Source organism: Salvelinus namaycush, chromosome 24, assembly GCF_016432855.1.
Source record: "Salvelinus namaycush isolate Seneca chromosome 24, SaNama_1.0, whole genome shotgun sequence".
Classification (NCBI taxonomy): domain Eukaryota; kingdom Metazoa; phylum Chordata; class Actinopteri; order Salmoniformes; family Salmonidae; genus Salvelinus; species Salvelinus namaycush.
This window is the reverse complement of record NC_052330.1, coordinates 19,672,986-19,689,704: the sequence shown is the minus strand read 5'-3', so window position 1 is coordinate 19,689,704 and position 16,719 is coordinate 19,672,986. Positions and strand designations below refer to the sequence as shown.

The following is a 16,719-nucleotide window of genomic DNA, read 5'->3' as shown; positions in this document are numbered from 1 at the left end:
AGACCAAGCAGAGCTACTTAAACAAGGTACACGGTATAGAGTTATGTAGAAATGGTTTGAAGTGGTAGCATAGACCAGGGATAAAATAAGACCTTTCAAGGTTTTCCTTTCACTCAGGAAAATATGATATTTTCTGCAGAAAATATGCTGGTCTAGTGGTAATGCCTCAGCCTCTTGCACATCATTCTACGGAGTTGGCACAGGTTCAAATCCGGTCCTATGCTCTTTGACATAGGACTGGATCTTTCCCCACTGTCATCCTCTCTCTCTATCTGTCCAATAAAAACAAAACATGTTTTTATAAATCTGGCCATGGTTATGTTATGTACAAGAAAAGAATACAGGGGGAACCTTTTCTTTCCCGCTTAACATATCCACAGCGCTAGCAACAAGCGGCTTTCTCAAGTGATTTTCTTCCTCCTGTTTCTATGTTACTGAGAGAACACCTATAAATAGCCTAGCTCGCTAGATTGCTTCAGAAGGTCAGCCCAATACTAGCATAGCAGTATTTCATATCTGGTATTTCAGTGAGCATGTTTATATGCACAGAACCTATATGCACAGATTAACAGAATAGTTTGTTTAAAACATGCTTTGCAAGAAGAACAATTTCCCTAATAATCATGTTTACATGAACACATCTGAATTCAGGCTACTGATGGGACTTCTGATAAATGCAGAAAATCACCAATCAAAATAAACATTCTACCACTGTCATGGTTCCACCTGTCACCAGAGGGTGGCAGAGACCGTCCTAGAGACCTTAACGACACTCAGGTGTGTCCTATTTACTCATTATGATTTCCCTGTTAAAAGAGGTGTGTTTTCTGTTGTCCTTTGCAGAAGCTTGAATTATGTAACGTGAGCTTACGTTTCCTGAGTGAGTTTTCGGCTACCGTTTCTCCGTAAAGTATTATGTTATCCTTAACCACTGATTCCTGGTCTGGTCTCTTCTCTGCACCTGGGTCCAACCTCACCATGTCACAGCAAGCTTCTGCCTAAACATGGACCCAGTAGAGATCACCCAGATCAAGAATGTTGTAACCCACCAAGGAGCACTGCTGGGGCGGTAGCAAGAACAACTCTCCCAAATAGCAGAGACCCTCCAGGCACTTACCGACTCCCTCCAACCACAGTCCAACCTCAACCCAGGAGGAGCCAATGCTCAGGTCTCATTGCCCAATGCTACAGGTGTTGCTGTAGTTCCTCCAGGGAATCTGCACCGGGAACCCAAGATCCCAGCCCCCGAGCGGTATGACGGCGACCTGGGAGGATGCAAGGGGTTCCTCATCTCAGTGTTCTCTTGTGTTCGAGCAACAGTCCTCCTCGTTACACACCGATTGGACCATGATCACCTACATCATCTCTCTACTCTCGGGCAAGGCCCCGGCGTGGGCAAAGGCGGTGTGGCAACAGCAGCCACCATCCTGCAGCTCCATAATAGCCTTCACTGCCGAGCTGCGACGAGTCTTTGACCACCCAGTCGGCGGACGAGAAGCGGCCAGCCGACTGTTCAACATCCGCCTAGGGGCTAGACAAGTGGCTGACTTCGCCATTGAGTTTCGCAGCCTCGCCACGGAGAGTGGGTGGAATACGGAGGCCCTGGTCACAGCTTTTCATCAGGGTTTGTCTAACTCCATCATGAATTAACTGGCCTCTCGGGAACTGGGAGAGGACCTCGAGTCCCTGATTATGCTGGAAATCAGGATCGACAACTGCCTCCAAGAACGTGTGAGACAGCGCCTTTTTGACACCACCCCAGTATCTCGGTTTCCTGAGTACCCCAAGCCCCCCGAACCCAGCATTGAAGAGCCCATGCATCTGAGACGCACACATCTGAGCCCACAGGAGTGTGACAGGCGCATGCGCAAAGGCTGCTGCCTCTACTGCGGAGGCCTCGGCCATCTCCGTGCTACATGCCCAGAGCTGACGGGAAACGCTGGGGCTCGCCAGGACAAGGGGAGACCCTGACGAGCTGTGCAGTTACCCCCCGGCTACTCAGTCACCGTCTGTCACTACCCGCAACCCTCCAGTCGGACAACCGTCAGCACCAGATTCAAGCCTTCATGGACTACGGGGCTGCAGATAATTTAATTGATCAAGACTTTGCCAGAGAATTACAATTCCCCTGCATGAAATGTCCCATCCCTCTGCAGATTAAAGCCCTCGATGGCCGCCCCATTGGCTCTGGCCAGGTGGAATATCGGACCAAGCCCATTCTACTGCAAGTTGGGGTGAATCACTCAGATACTCTTAGTTTTCTTTTGATCACAGATCCTGAGAACCCCCTTATCCTAGGGTACCTCTGGCTAGCACTACATAACCCACTACTCTGCAGGTCCACGGGGACCTAATAGACTGGGGTAAGAACTGCCAGACTAAATGTCTAAGACCCCCACCTAGAGCCTTGCCGCGTCCCCCTGCATCCATTGAAGAACCAAGACTTCTCTGCTCTTCCTCCCGAATACTTCGACCTCCGGGAGGCCTTCAGTAAGAGGCAAGCCTACACCTTCCCTCCTTGACCGGTCCATACGACTGAGCCATAGAACTCCTACCCGGCTCCACCCCTCCCCAGGGCTGCCTTTACTCCCTCTCCATCCCTGAAGCTGCAGTCATGGACAATTACATCCGGGAGTCGCTGGAGGCAGATTTCATTCGATCCTCAACATCCCCAGCTGATGCAGGGAGAGAAAGAATGGAGGTTTGCATCCCTGCATTGTTTACCGAGGGCTGAACAAGATCACGATTATGAATCATTACCCCCTACCCCTGATGTCCGCCGCCTTGGAGCTGGCCCAATCGGCCAAATTCTTCACCACTGGACCTCTGCAACGCTTACAATCTCCCTCCTTAGAGAGGGAGATGAATGGAAGACTGTCTTTAACACCCATAGTGGCCACCATGAGTATTTAGTCATGCCATTCGGATTATTGAACTCACCGGCAGTCTTCCAAGCACTTGTCAATGATACTTTTAGGGATATGTTGAATCGGTTCATCTTTGTTTATCTCAACGACATCCTAATCTTCTCCAAGACCCTCCGGAACACATCCTGTACGTCCGCCAAGTCCTTAGATGCCTCCTACAGAGTCAACTACACATCAATATTGAGAAGTGGGAGTTCCATGTATTTCAAGTCTCTTTCCTGGGCCACATTATCTCTACCGCCGGCATCCAAATGGACCCTGTTAAGGTTAGAGTGGTCACTGACTGGCCCCGTCCCGCCTCACTGAAACAAGTCCAGCGGGTTTAAGTGTCCTCGGTTTGACAATTTTTACAGGTGTTTTATACACAACTTTGGTGCGGTGGCAGCGCCTCTCACGGCCCTAACCCGCTAGTCCCAGACCCATTTTAGCTGGACCCGAGAGGCTGACAGGGCATTCATGGAGCTCAAGGGACGTTTCACCTCCGGACCCATTCTCGTTCATCCTGATCTTAATCGTCCCTTCGTGGTAGAGGTGGAAGCCTCGGACACCGGAGCAGGGGCTGTCCTTTCACAGCAGAATGAGGGGGACAGAGACTGCACCCATGTACCTTTTTGTCCAAGCGGTTCTCGCCAGCGGAACACAACTACGATGTAGGCAACCGGGAGCTCTTGGCAGTCAAGTTGGTCCTTGAGGGGTGGAGACACTGGTTGGAGGGGGCACCTCATCCTTTCGTGATCTGGACGGACCATATGAATTTGGTATCCACTCAAGAAGCCAAGAGGTTGAACGCTCGCCAGGCTAGGTGGGCTCTGTTTTGGCTACACAATATGTAAATTAGCCCATGAAGGACAGCCATCATTATGCACCAATGAGACGGGCAGTGTTCACTTGATTGACAGTCTCTTGGTCCAATGACCACCTACTGTATTGTTCTGAAACATAGCTAGGTAGATAGCCAATGAGCTGAGCTTAATATGAGTATGTGATGGCCCTTTGTAGGACTAACGGCCATTGTCCTATGGCTGAGTGCAACACGATTCATTCTCCAGAGTTTATGTTATGCAGCGCTCGTTTCTTCTACAAAGTTTTCTCAAAACTGAAAAAGTACAACATGGCTACTAAGAGTATAAACGCTAAATTGAACTTCAAGTATACACATTTGGATGAGATTATTGCAGAAATTGACCGTGAGAGTGACACGAGGAGTCCTGCGCGCAAGAAAGATTGGAAGGAGAAGGTAACGTTACTTTTAGATCAGTAAGTCAAATACGTTTTTTGCTTCTCGTGCTAATCCAGTTGTTTAAATGGTTGTATTTTAATTTAAGATATTTGTCGTTAATTTCTATATATATACATATATAGTTGAAGTCGGAAGTTTACATACACTTAGGTTGGAGTCATTAAAACTAGTTTTTCAACCACTCCACAACAAACTATAGTTTTGGCAAGTCGGTTACTTTGTGCATGACAGATGTCATTTTTCCAACAATAGTTTACGGACAGATTATTTCACTTATAATTCACTGTATCACAATTCCAGTGGGTCAGAAGTTTACATACACTAAGTTGACTGTGCCTTTAAACAGCTTGAAAAATTCCAGAAAATGATGTCATGGCTTTAGAAGCTTCTGATAGGCTAATTGACATCATTTGAGTCAATTGGAGGTGTACCTGTGGATATATTTCAAGGCCTACCTTCAAACTCAGTGCCTCTTTGCTTGACATCATGGGAAAATCTAAAGAAATCAGCCAAGACCTTAGAAAAACAAATGTAGACCTCCACACGTCTGGTTCATCCTTGGGAGCAATTTCCAAATGCCTGAAGGTACCACGTTCATCTGTACAAACCATAGTACGCAAGTATAAACACTCATACCGCTCAGGAAGGAGACGCGTTCTGTCTCCTAGAAATGAACGTACTTTGCTGTGAAAAGTGCAAATCAATCCCAGAACAACAGCAAACACCATCCCAACCGTGAAGCACGGGGGTGGCAGCATCATGTTGTGGGGGTGCTTTGCTGCAGGTGGGACTGGTGCCCTTCACAAAATAGATGGCATCATGAGGAAAGAAAATTATGTGGATATATTGAAGCAACATCTCAAGACATCAGTCAGGAAGTTAAAGCTTGGTCGCAAATGGGTCTTCCAAATAGACAATGACCCCAAGCATACTTCCAAAGTTGTGGCAAAATGGCTTAAGGACAACAAAGTCAAGGTATTGGAGTGTCCATCACAAAGCCCTGACCTCAATCCTATAGAAAATTTGTGGGCAGAACTGAAAAAGTGTGTGCGAGCAAGGAGGCCTACAAACCTGACTCAGTTACACCAGCTCTGTCAGGAGGAATGGGCCAAAATTCACCCAACTTATTGTGGGAAGCTTGAGGAAGGCTACCTCGACACATTTGACCCAAGTTAAACAATTTAAAGGCAATGCTACCAAATACTTACACCAGAGTTCCACCAGGAATGCACAATCCCTCCATCAGTGCTCAGACTGTCCGCAATAGGCTGAGAGGCTGGAGTGAGGGCTTGTAGGCCAGACATCACCGGCAACAACTTTGTCTATGGGCACAAACCCACCGTCGCTGGAACAGACAGGACTGGCAAAAGTACTCTTCACTGACGAGTCTCGGTTTTGTCTCACCAGGGGCGATGGTCGGATTCGCGTTTATCGTCGAAGGAATGAGTGTTACACCGAGGCCTGTACTCTGGAGGGGGATCGATTTGGAGGTGGAGGGTCCGTCATGGTCTGGGGCGGTGTGTCACAGCATCATCAGACTGAGCTTGTTGTCATTGCAGGAAATCTCAACGCTGTGCGTTACAGGGAAGACATCCTCCTTCCTCATGTGGTACCCTTCCTGCAGGCTCATCCTGACATGACCCTCCAGCATGACAATGCCACCAGCCATACTGCTCGTTCTGTGAGTGATTTCCTGCAAGACAGGAATGTCAGTGTTCTGCCATGGCCAGCGACGAGCCCGGATCTCAATCCCATTGAACACTTCTGGGACCTGTTGGATCAGAGGGTGAGGGCTAGGGCCATTCCCTCCAGAAATGTCAGGGAACTTGCAGGTGCCTTGGTGGAAGAGTGGGGTAACATCTCACAGCAAGAACTGGCAAATCTGGTGCAGTCCATTAGGAGGAGATGCACTGCAGTACTTAATGCAGCTGGTGGCCACACCAGATACTGACTGTTACTTTTGATTTTGACCCCCCCTTTGTTCAGGGACACATTATTCCATGTCGGTGGAACTTGTTCAGTTTATGTCTCAGTTCTTGAATTTTGTATTGTTCATACAAATATTTACACATGTTAAGTTTGCTGAAAATAAATGCAGTTGACAGTGAGAGGACATTTATTTTTTTGCCGAGTTTATAATATATAGATCTGAGGCATACAATGTATTAGTATAGCCTGTGTATGTTATGTTGGCTATGACATGCTGTGGCTGTGGTTTTTGAGAGTCTTATAGCCTATTGGTCTGCATATTTCATTATAGTGATTATGTTACCCATACTCTATAATATATATATATATATATATGTTTATAGATATGTGTTGTGTATTTGATGTATTGATTAAGTAATAGTAAACTTGGGTTCTAACAGATGTATTTTTTATCCTCAATAGTGGTAGAGACTCCTCCATCCCCCACTCATTCAAATGTATGACCTGGATCCTCCTGTCTGACCCCTTTGCTGTCTCTGGCTCCACACCCACCCCCGCCCGGCCATCTAGAGGTGTGAAGGTTAGTACCTTTCATACATTTGGGCTCGAGGGACACCTGGGAGACTTGATACAAAATATTATGTAGATCTCTCATTCTTGAATGTATGAGTCTGAAACTTTGCACACATACTGCTGCCCTCTTGTGGACAACATCTAAATTACACCCAGCTTCCTATGTCAATGTACGGCCTTGTTTAGCAATTCAAAGATGATGCAACAAAAATAAAAATATAAAACGCATGTTTTTTTGTTTATTTTATATTTTACCAGATCTAATGTGTTATATTCTCCTACATTAATTTCACATCTCCACAAATGTTAAAGTGTTTCCTTTTAAATAGTATCAAGAACATGCATATCCCTGCTTCAGGTCCTGAGCTATGTCATTTTAGGCAGAAATTGAGATGAAGGGTCCAATCCTTAAGCAGATCAAATACACCACTGGAATGCCTATTAAGCTGCTTACAAATCCTAATAATTCAAAATATTGCTCAGAAAAACAGGTGTTTCAATTGGCGTATGCTTACTTTGATTTTGACTTTACGCCAATTAAGATAAGCAGAGTAAGATGTTTGCATGACTATTTCCATACTCGGCTTACTAATCAGTTTAATATCGAATTACTAGTGTGTATGTATGTACTCAATATATTTAAGCAGTCCTTCAGGGATGTAGGCCCTAGGGAGACGTCATCATGCTTTGCAGGCTCTCATAATTTGTTGATGGAATGTGCTGACACATATACTGTAGTAGTGATTTTTTTTTGCTGAAACCAGCAGATTCACACTTGATTCATGTATTGCCGTGTGGTGTTCAGTCATTTGCAAATACATGACACAGCAGCATACATGAAAATAGCAAGAGACAGATACAGAAAACTGCAGAGTAACCACTATGCTTTGACATACAGTACACACATCCCAACAACAGGTTTGACTTGGAGCAGAGCATGCATGAAGCAGGGAACACTTCCAAGCCATTGCCAGACCTACCCCAGCCAGGGGTAACAGTGAGGGGGTGACAGAAGGGGTAACAGGAGGTAGGTGGGGGTCTAGTATTACCTTGGTCAGGTTGCTGAGGGCTAGGTACTGTGCAGACAGCTGGGACACACGGTGGACGAAGCCCTTCCCTGCAGCCTGGCCCTCCCAGAGCCGGTGGGCCCTCTCCCTCAGCTTGCCCAGCTCAGCCTCACGACATGACAGCTCCTCCAACACACACTGGGGGGTGAGGACCGGAGGACCACAGGACCGGAGGGGGAAGTCCGGGGAGGTAGAAGGAAAGGGTATGGTGGTTGAGGGTTGGGGCGGTAGACGTTTGTGGTAGAGGGAAGGGGGAAAATGTAGGGAGGATTTGTTGGTTGAGGTAGGAGGCATGGAGGGATTGGGGTACACCAGGGGCCCACAGGGTAGGGGTAGGAAGGGGGACACATGCCACATCACAGAGAAATATTAACATACAGGGATAAGACCACAACATCTTAAATAGCATCCACAACATCTCTTGATGTTCTTTTTTAAAAGGACCATGGTTCGTCAGGTAGATACAACAGAACATAACAGGGGGAGAGGAGTCAAGGCTGAAGGATGCTGAGAGAAGGGGAAAGTATGATAGAGGGAGGGGGTATTGGTAGCGTAGGGATCAGACAAACAAATTGTATTGTATTGTACAGTAGAGCTTAGGGGAGATGTTATTGACAAAAGGCAGGCGAGAAACAAAAGCGCTACAACAGGCGACAGATTAAATACAAAAATAGCAACAACGATAAGGGGCAGAGCGTTCAGATGCGCTTGATATTTGTTATTTCCTTTGTCAGGTTCATCTTTCCTACTGTCTCTCTTTTTTTTGTCTGGGCGAGCCGTGGCTAGGGCTGTTATCGTATCCTGAAAGGGGCTTTTTAGCCGCGCAGAATAAAAAAGGAAATTAATTAGATTTTGGATTTATCCTCAGACTATTGTGTCAAAATGCTGCTCTAATCTGATCCAGCGGTGGTTGACAAATGTAATTATAGGTCCCAGTATGCTCTAAATTGATTTCAGACTTACTTAAGGGACATAATGTAGCTTCGGTATAACTACATCCATCTTCTCTCCCAACTGAATCCAGTCAGTTATATCACTAAATAAACTGTACTGACAGAAAGCATGAGCCTAATAAACAAAAAAGACACAATAACACACACTGAACTGAGTCCATAAAGAAATAAACTGGACTAGGTGTATGCTGCTCTATTAGGTTTTATGTAACTGGCCACCATTGTTGTGTGTTATTAGTTTTGGTACCCGTCTGTAAGTTAGGGGAAGGGAGGCACTAGGTGGTTCTGAGGACTGGCAGGAAGAGGTGTTTGATGTTGAGAGTGGAGGTAAGGAGTCATGGTAGCAGTACTACATAGAGTAACAAAGACTATTTTGTCCACTTAGAAGGGTCCCTAACATGCATGCTACAACCCATTATGCCCCTCTGAGAAGGGTACCTACTTTCTAAAGATTGTATTACAAGTTTCATATTAAACATCCCATGGCTTTCCAATACAATGTGACCCACTCCCCAAAAATGGACTGTAACTGTGTGGTCAATTTGGCAGAACCAGGAAGGGGTAGGGGGTGTACCTGTAACTTGCTAAGCTCCTGTCTCTTGGCCGGAAGGTCATGTAGTCGAGCGCTGCTCTCCTGTACTATGACCTCAGTGCTGTTCAGCCAATCCTGGAGCGGCTCAGTGCTGACCTCAAAGTCTCTCATCTGAGACTGCAGGTTCTGACAGTGTCACATTTATAGATACAGTCAGTCATCTGCCAATAAACAGCTATACACACACACACACACACACACACACACACACACACACACACACACACACACACACACACACACACACACACACACACACACACACACACACACACAATTCACCTTTAGCGCAGTCTCTCTCATCTGAAGGTTGGTCATGAGGCTCTTCCAGTCGTCTCTGGCGTTAGCCACCTTGGCCTTGACCCCCTCTTCTCTGTCTTTAGGCACAACAGCCATGAGCAGCTCTCCACTGGTCCCCACTGCACTCAGTCTGGCCTGGCCATGCTCCCTGTCATTCAGGAACTCCTACAGACACAAAGAGAGCAAGAGAAGGAGAGAAAAGGGGGAGTTAGAATTTAAAATGAATAATTACAATGGATAGAAGATGCTTATCATCTAATTGCGTCATCATCAATACACCCACTAATTAGGTGGAACAATGTACTGTAATAAAACACTGGCTAATGCACAGAGCACAGAAACTACTAGCTAATCAACATAAATGTTCTAATTATTCATTTTTTACTGGCAGCAGAAATAGGGGGCGGGGTCAGACCCAGGGAGGTGATCACAGATGAGAGGACTCAGTGAGTCTGAACGGCGTGGGTTTGACGCGACCCCCCCACCCCCTCCCTCCCGTTAGCCGTTCTCCTCAGCTAGTAGCCCCCCTGCCCCTCAGCAGCACCTCCTCCCTGAGAGCTGAGCCGGTGACAGCGACACAGCAGGGACCGCTCCACCATCTGTGCAGTTAGCACATCACACACACTTCAGCCACAGCACGCTCCCACACACACACACATGCACACACACGCTTTCTCTCCTCTCACTCTCTCTCATTTTCTATTTTTGCTTGTCTCTCTCTCTCTCTCTCCCTCTATATCGCCCCTCTCACTCACACTTCATCTCTGTGTTTCTCTCTCCCTGCCAATGTAATGGTATAGCACCAATTAAGCATGACACAATGCAGTGTTGGCGTCTACCCCCTCTACCCCTCACGCTGGCCCTCCTAGAGGTCAGCCATGTGGAAACATTGTTCCACATTCCCCACCAAGTCAATAATAAATAATACATGACTGATCCCATATTCCTTTCAACATCCCCTTTACAGACCCTTTCACCCACAGACCTCTGGAAATAGAACCCAAAATCTCTAGAAATATACCCTCTACCATCCCCACTCACCCAGAGCTCTAGAAATATACCCTCTACCATCCCTTCTCACCCAGAGCTCTAGAAATACACCCTCTACCATCCCCTCTCACCCAGAACTCTAGAAATACACCCTCTACCATCCCCTCTCACCCAGAGCTCTAGAAATACACCCTCTACCATCCCCTCTCACACAGAGCTCTAGAAATACACCCTCTACCATCCCCTCTCACCCAGAGCTCTAGAAATACACCCTCTACCACCACCTCTCACCCAGAGCTCTAGAAATACACCCTCTACCATCCCCTCTCACACAGAGCTCTAGAAATACACCCTCTACCATCCCCTCTCACCCAGAGCTCTAGAAATACACCCTCTACCATCACCTCTCACCCAGAGCTCTAGAAATATATCCTCTACCATCCCCTCTCACCCAGAGCTCTAGAAATATACCCTCTACCATCCCCTCTCACCCAGAGCTCTAGAAATACACCATCTACCGTCCCCTCACACCCAGAGCTCTAGACCATACCCTCTCACCCAGAGCTCTAGAAATACACCCTCTACCATCCCCTCTCACCCAGAACTCTAGAAATACACCCTCTACCATCCCCTCTCACCCAGAACTCTAGAAATATACTCTCTACCATCCCCTCTCACCCAGAGCTCTAGAAATACACCCTCTACCATCCCCTCTCACACAGAGCTCTAGAAATACACCCTCTACCATCCCCTCTTACCCAGAGCTCTAGAAATATATCCTCTACCATCCCCTCTCACCCAGAGCTCTAGAAATATACCCTCTACCATCCCCTCTCACCCAGAGCTCTAGAAATATACCCTCTACCATCCCCTCTTACCCAGAGCTCTGGAAATACACATCCAGAAAGTTTATGTGTACCAGGACAAGAAAAACATAAATGCAAAATAATTTCCTCCAACATTCCCAAATTCCTTGCAATGTGCCCTTTCTCAGCCTGGGAGAATCCTTGATCTTTGTTGTGTTACTGTCTCACCTGCGGAGAGTTGAGGTCTGTGAGTTAATTACCTGACAGGAGTGGTGTTATCTAGCTTGATGGACATGGCCATGTCCCTGACTCACTGACTGGCCCCAGGGACCTCTAAAGAGCCTGTCACACTGTCACGCCTGCCAGCTTCAGAGACATCAAGAGAGAGGGGGTAGCGAGAGAGATAAAGAGATAAATAAAGAGAGAGGCATATATATTTGGATAGATAGATAGATAGATAGATAGATAGATAGATAGATAGAGAGAGAGAGAGAGAGAGAGAGAGAGAGAGAGAGAGAGAGAGAGAGAGAGAGAGAGACCTGCTGTGAAGCTTTCACTCAAGCCCCTTGGCCCTGAGCCCAGCTCCAGCACCTCCAGCCCACACCAGACCCAGCCCCTCAGCCAAGCCTGCCAGAGGACACTCTACAGCGGGCAAACTGAGGGGGGACACCCCCCTGACCACTCACTATGGAAGTATGAGATTCTGTGTTTTGCTAATTATGTATTCTGATAGAGGTAATTTACTGTATATTAGAAGTAATTAAAGGTCCGTAAAGGATGAAACATCTCACCTGTATCCTCAGTAGGCCAGTGGAGGCCTCAGTGACACTCTGGGGGATGTCGAAACACTTGGCCGTGCTGATCTTAGCGTTGACCAGCCACTGTTGGAAGTCCCTGAGGGCTGCTCTGAACCTCTGCTCCAGCAGACGCTCCTTATTCTGGCACTCTCTGGACGCACGCAGACTCAGACTGAAGGAGAGAGAGAGAGATGGATGGATAGATGGAGAGATAGAGAGATGGATGGAGAGATGGAGAGATAGAGAGATGGATGGATAGATGGAGAGATAGAGAGATGGATGGATAGATAGATGGAGAGATAGAGAGAGAATCACAAGGTTGCCATAATATACCTAACAACAATGAACAGAAGGGAAAGTGACAACAAAGCTATATGTTTCCTTACATCCTGTATATAACATACGTAGCATACGTAGATATGATCATGTTTGTAATGATGAAGGGAGACAGAGGGAGAAGGCAGATGGAGGAATGGAGAAGTGGTTGAAGTGGAAGGTATGACTTGGGGGGGCGGGGGGAGAAGAGTGAGTGGGGGATGGGGTGACGGGGGTTGACGGAGGGGGTTGAGAGAGCATATGTGGGGGTTAGGGTTCAGAGGAGGAGGAAGAAGAAGGGAGTACAGATAGGTTGGTGCAGAGTTACCATACATAAAGGGGTTTGAGATGAAGGGGAGGCCAGAGGGTGACAATATGTTAGGTGGAGAAAGAGGGATGGAGGTGGATGCAAGGAGAATATTGATGAATGAACGAGACAGGACCAGATAGAGAGGGCAGCGTGTGAAGGAAAGGGGGAGACATGGAGGGAGGGATGGAGGACGAGAGGGATGAGAGGAGATAGAGAACAAGGTGAGAAGACATATGTTTCAATGACAGGTACTATCCAAGGGAGGGGGGGGGGACGTGAGAAACTGACAACATGGCACACACACACACACCCTTGAGTGTTAATGGTGCTTGAGGCTAGAGGGGGTATTCACAGTGGGAATGAACATGTGTGTAGGAAGCACTTTTAACTGCTGTGACAGACGGAATTTGAAGAGAAACGTAGGAGAGCAAAGGAGGAGGGCTGCTCTCTCCCTCGCTTTCTCTCTCCGTCCACAACACTTAATGCAAACAGCACAGATGCTAAGTCTGTGGAAGCTTAGCCTTCAACCTAGAGAAAGGGTTGTCCTTATCACAAGTTCACCTCAACTACCTCTGAATAGACTTGACTCAAGGATCATCCAGCCATAAACGATCTCTTTGTTTTAGTTATGACCCAGACAGATATTGCTCTGTGTTACATACATTCAAGTCTAAGGCATTACATTCAAGTAAACAAGCTAAGGCATATAGAACAAACAGAAGTATTATGTAAATACAAGTTAATTCATTCATCATGTTATTGGAATTCCTAAAGTCTTGTTTTTTCTCTGAACAGCATCACGTGATATGTTTATCAACAAGAGATAAACGGGTGCAGGCATACATATAGACTCAATAACAGGCAATTACACATCCGTCAATATACACAAGCATGCAATGTATCTGCATGGAAATAAGACAGCATGAATGAGCTTTTCTTTCCTCGACAGCACAGTTAGTCTAGCATAAAATGAAACTGGGAAACAACACCAAAACAAAAACACAGAGAGAGGTGGAGAGGAAAGGAGGATGGAGGTCTCCTAGCAACCGGTGCCTCTGTCTCGCTTGTCCCGTGTTCCCTGTCACCTTTAACCCGTTACAACACACACACATTACTGTACTGCTGGAGACTTCAGTTTAGACACCATTATACACTGACACATGCATACCCACACACATGATAACATACACACTATACACACACGCACACAGGGTTTTTGTGTTGTAGATATGTGGTAGTAGAGTAGTGGCCAGAGGGCACACACTTAATGTGTTGTGAAATCTGTTGTGAAATATATTGTATTTTGCTGGACCCAAGGAAGAATAGCTGCTGCCTTGGATTAGGGATAATAAATAAATACAAGTACACACACACCTACCTGTTGTGTTGTTTGATGAGAGCAGTGACCCTGTCTGAGTGGGGTCCCAGGTCTCTGGAGTAGCGGACCAGGTCATTGAGTTGAGCCTTCAGCCTGTCCGCCATGGGCTCAGCACTCAGCAAGCCCTCCAGTATCTTCTGAAAACATACAGACCCAGAGAGAGAACACCAAGCTCAGCTCAGCTCAGTGTGTTCTGTGTGTCAGAGTGTGTCTAGGCCAGGCAGATCTGCGGATGGTCGGATCTGCATAACACTAGTCACCACACACACACACACACACTTCCATTCACTCCTTAGTGTGCTCCTTCTCAGTCCTCAGGCACTGTTGGTACAATAGCATTTCTGTTCTTCAGGGCGCATGGCCGTTGCAGGCAGGAAGGAGCCTGGATAAAGCTCTCCTCTCCCGCTCTCCTCGACATGCCTCACATTCTGCACTCACACAGTCATGATTATTTCACTCCTCCCATAAAAATATGAAAATGCCTCGCTCTCTCACTCCTCCACTGAACACTCCCCTCCTCCCTCCCTGCCTCTTTTCCCACTCCTCTCGCTCTCTCACTCCTTCTCTCTGCCTGACAACCTCTCTCTCTCTCTCTCTCTCTCTCTCTCTCTCTCTCTCTCTCTCTCTCTCTCTCTCTCTCTCTCTCTCTCTCTCTCTCTCTCTCACACTCTCAAGTTCTACTCACATTGCTTAGACTCCCAGTTCTCTCTGGATTCTGTCTCTGTCCCTCCCTCTCTCCTCCCCTTGCCTGTGCGCTCTCACTTTCTCTCTCTAAACTCGTTGCTCTCCTCCCCTCTGCATCCTTATTGATCTAGTTCTCACTCTCTCTCTTTGCCTGTTACTCCCTCTCTTTCTAGCCTCTAATTCTCCCTGCTCCCTCACTTCACTGTTTTTCTCTTTCACGCTCGCTCTCTCCCTCCTCCCTCTCCCCCCGGTGGAATTCAGCTGTCAGCTCGTGCAGATGCAGGAGAGCTCACACAAACTGATAACATAAACAAGGCTGGATACAGGAAACGGGGAAGAGGAGGAGAAAAATAAAAGAGGGAGGACTTCTCCTTCTCTTCCAAAACAGCCCCCAATCAAGATCGTCAAAGAAATGACAAAAGGGACAATCGGAGAAAATCAAGGCGACTAACATTCCAATGCTAAGCCACGGAGTCCTTGACATAACAGAGAGAAAACTCTAAACATCCTGTGCTTGTTGTAAATCACAGGACAGGGAAGGGGGAAGTAGGAAACACATCCACAGAAACACACGGGGACTAGACTGAGTCCCTCAGCAGCAGGAAAACACATTACTGTACTGCTGGAGACTTCAGTTTAGACACGTTTATATACAGAGAATGACCGAGAGAGAGAGAGAATACAAATGTCAGAGAGAATACAGAAAAAAGAGAGAAAAATGGAGAAAGAGAAGGGAGGGGGTGAGTGGGGCGCTGGAGAAATTAAGAGATGTAAAGAGAGTGACAGAAACAGAGAGAGAGAGAGAAAGAGAGAGAGATAGAGAGGGGATTGTAGCTGTCACTCCTAAGTCGTCACATTTACACATTTCATCTGTTTTATGTCTGGATTTACAAATCAAATGGATAATTACTGACAGAGAAATAATGTGTGTGTGTGCGTGTACAGTATGTGTGTGACAACATCGATCAGAATTTCTCTGCCAGCTTTACTGAAAACATTTTCTCACAGCACTAGACAGAGCAAACACGGCTTTGCATTACTTATTGAATTGTTATCATCATCATAGCTCCACCTTGAAGAGCCTTGATCTACACTACAGTATACCTTTTAACACAGCCCTTACCTTAGCCTGCTGCCACCCCTCCACTGCCTCCTCCCCACTGCTCCTTCCCTCCGCTCTGCTCAGCTCCTGGCTCCACCCCTTTAGCCGCCCATCAAGCTCCCTAAGCTCCTCCTCCATCCTGGCGGTCAGACGCTCGTACTCCTGCTCCTGCTCTGTTGCCGTGGTGAGGGCCCTTTCCAGGCCGTCGCGGGCTCTCAGGGCGGCCCCCTCCCACTGCTCCAGAGCCTGGGCTAGCGCCCCTAGCTGGCGGTCCATGGCCTCACACCCTCCAGCCGCTGTGTGTTCAGCTGTGGCTCCACTGCTCCGACGCACGCGACTGAGACGATCACGGCCCTCCAGCAACCGACACTCCACCCGCTCCTGATTACGTGAAGGGAAGGAGGGAGGGGGTGGAGGGATGGAGGGAGGGGGTGGAGGGATGGAGGGAGGGGGTGGAGGGATGGAGGGAGGGGGGGTGGAGGGATGGAGGGAGGGGGATGGAGGGGACGGAGGGGTGGAGGGAGTGGGATGGAGGGATGGAGGGAGCGGGGTGGAGGGATGGAGGGAGGGGGGTGGAGGGATGGGGAGGGTGGGGGGGTGGAGGGATGGGGGGAGGGGGTGGAGGGATGGAGGGAGGGGGTGGAGGGGTGGAGGGAGGGATGGAGGGAGGGGGGTGGAGGGATGGAGGGAGAAGAACAAAAGTTGCTACGGTAACTGCCACTGCTGTCGCAAACGTCTTTGATTCTAATGCTGATT

At 47.6% G+C, this 16,719-nt stretch overlaps 1 protein-coding gene across 1 annotated transcript in view; it reads right to left on the bottom strand.

Annotated features, from left to right (window-relative positions):
* LOC120019321 (nesprin-1-like) overlaps nt 1-16,719 on the bottom strand; it is a 131,844-nt gene that overhangs the window by 35,847 nt on the left and 79,278 nt on the right. Inside the window, exons 53-58 of the mRNA XM_038962619.1 lie at nt 15,985-16,344; nt 14,178-14,314; nt 12,169-12,346; nt 9,564-9,746; nt 9,264-9,407; nt 7,719-7,874 (exon numbers count right to left, since the gene is read on the bottom strand). Coding sequence (XP_038818547.1) covers nt 7,719-7,874; nt 9,264-9,407; nt 9,564-9,746; nt 12,169-12,346; nt 14,178-14,314; nt 15,985-16,344 — 1,158 coding nt within the window. The remainder of the gene's footprint in view (nt 1-7,718; nt 7,875-9,263; nt 9,408-9,563; nt 9,747-12,168; nt 12,347-14,177; nt 14,315-15,984; nt 16,345-16,719) is intronic.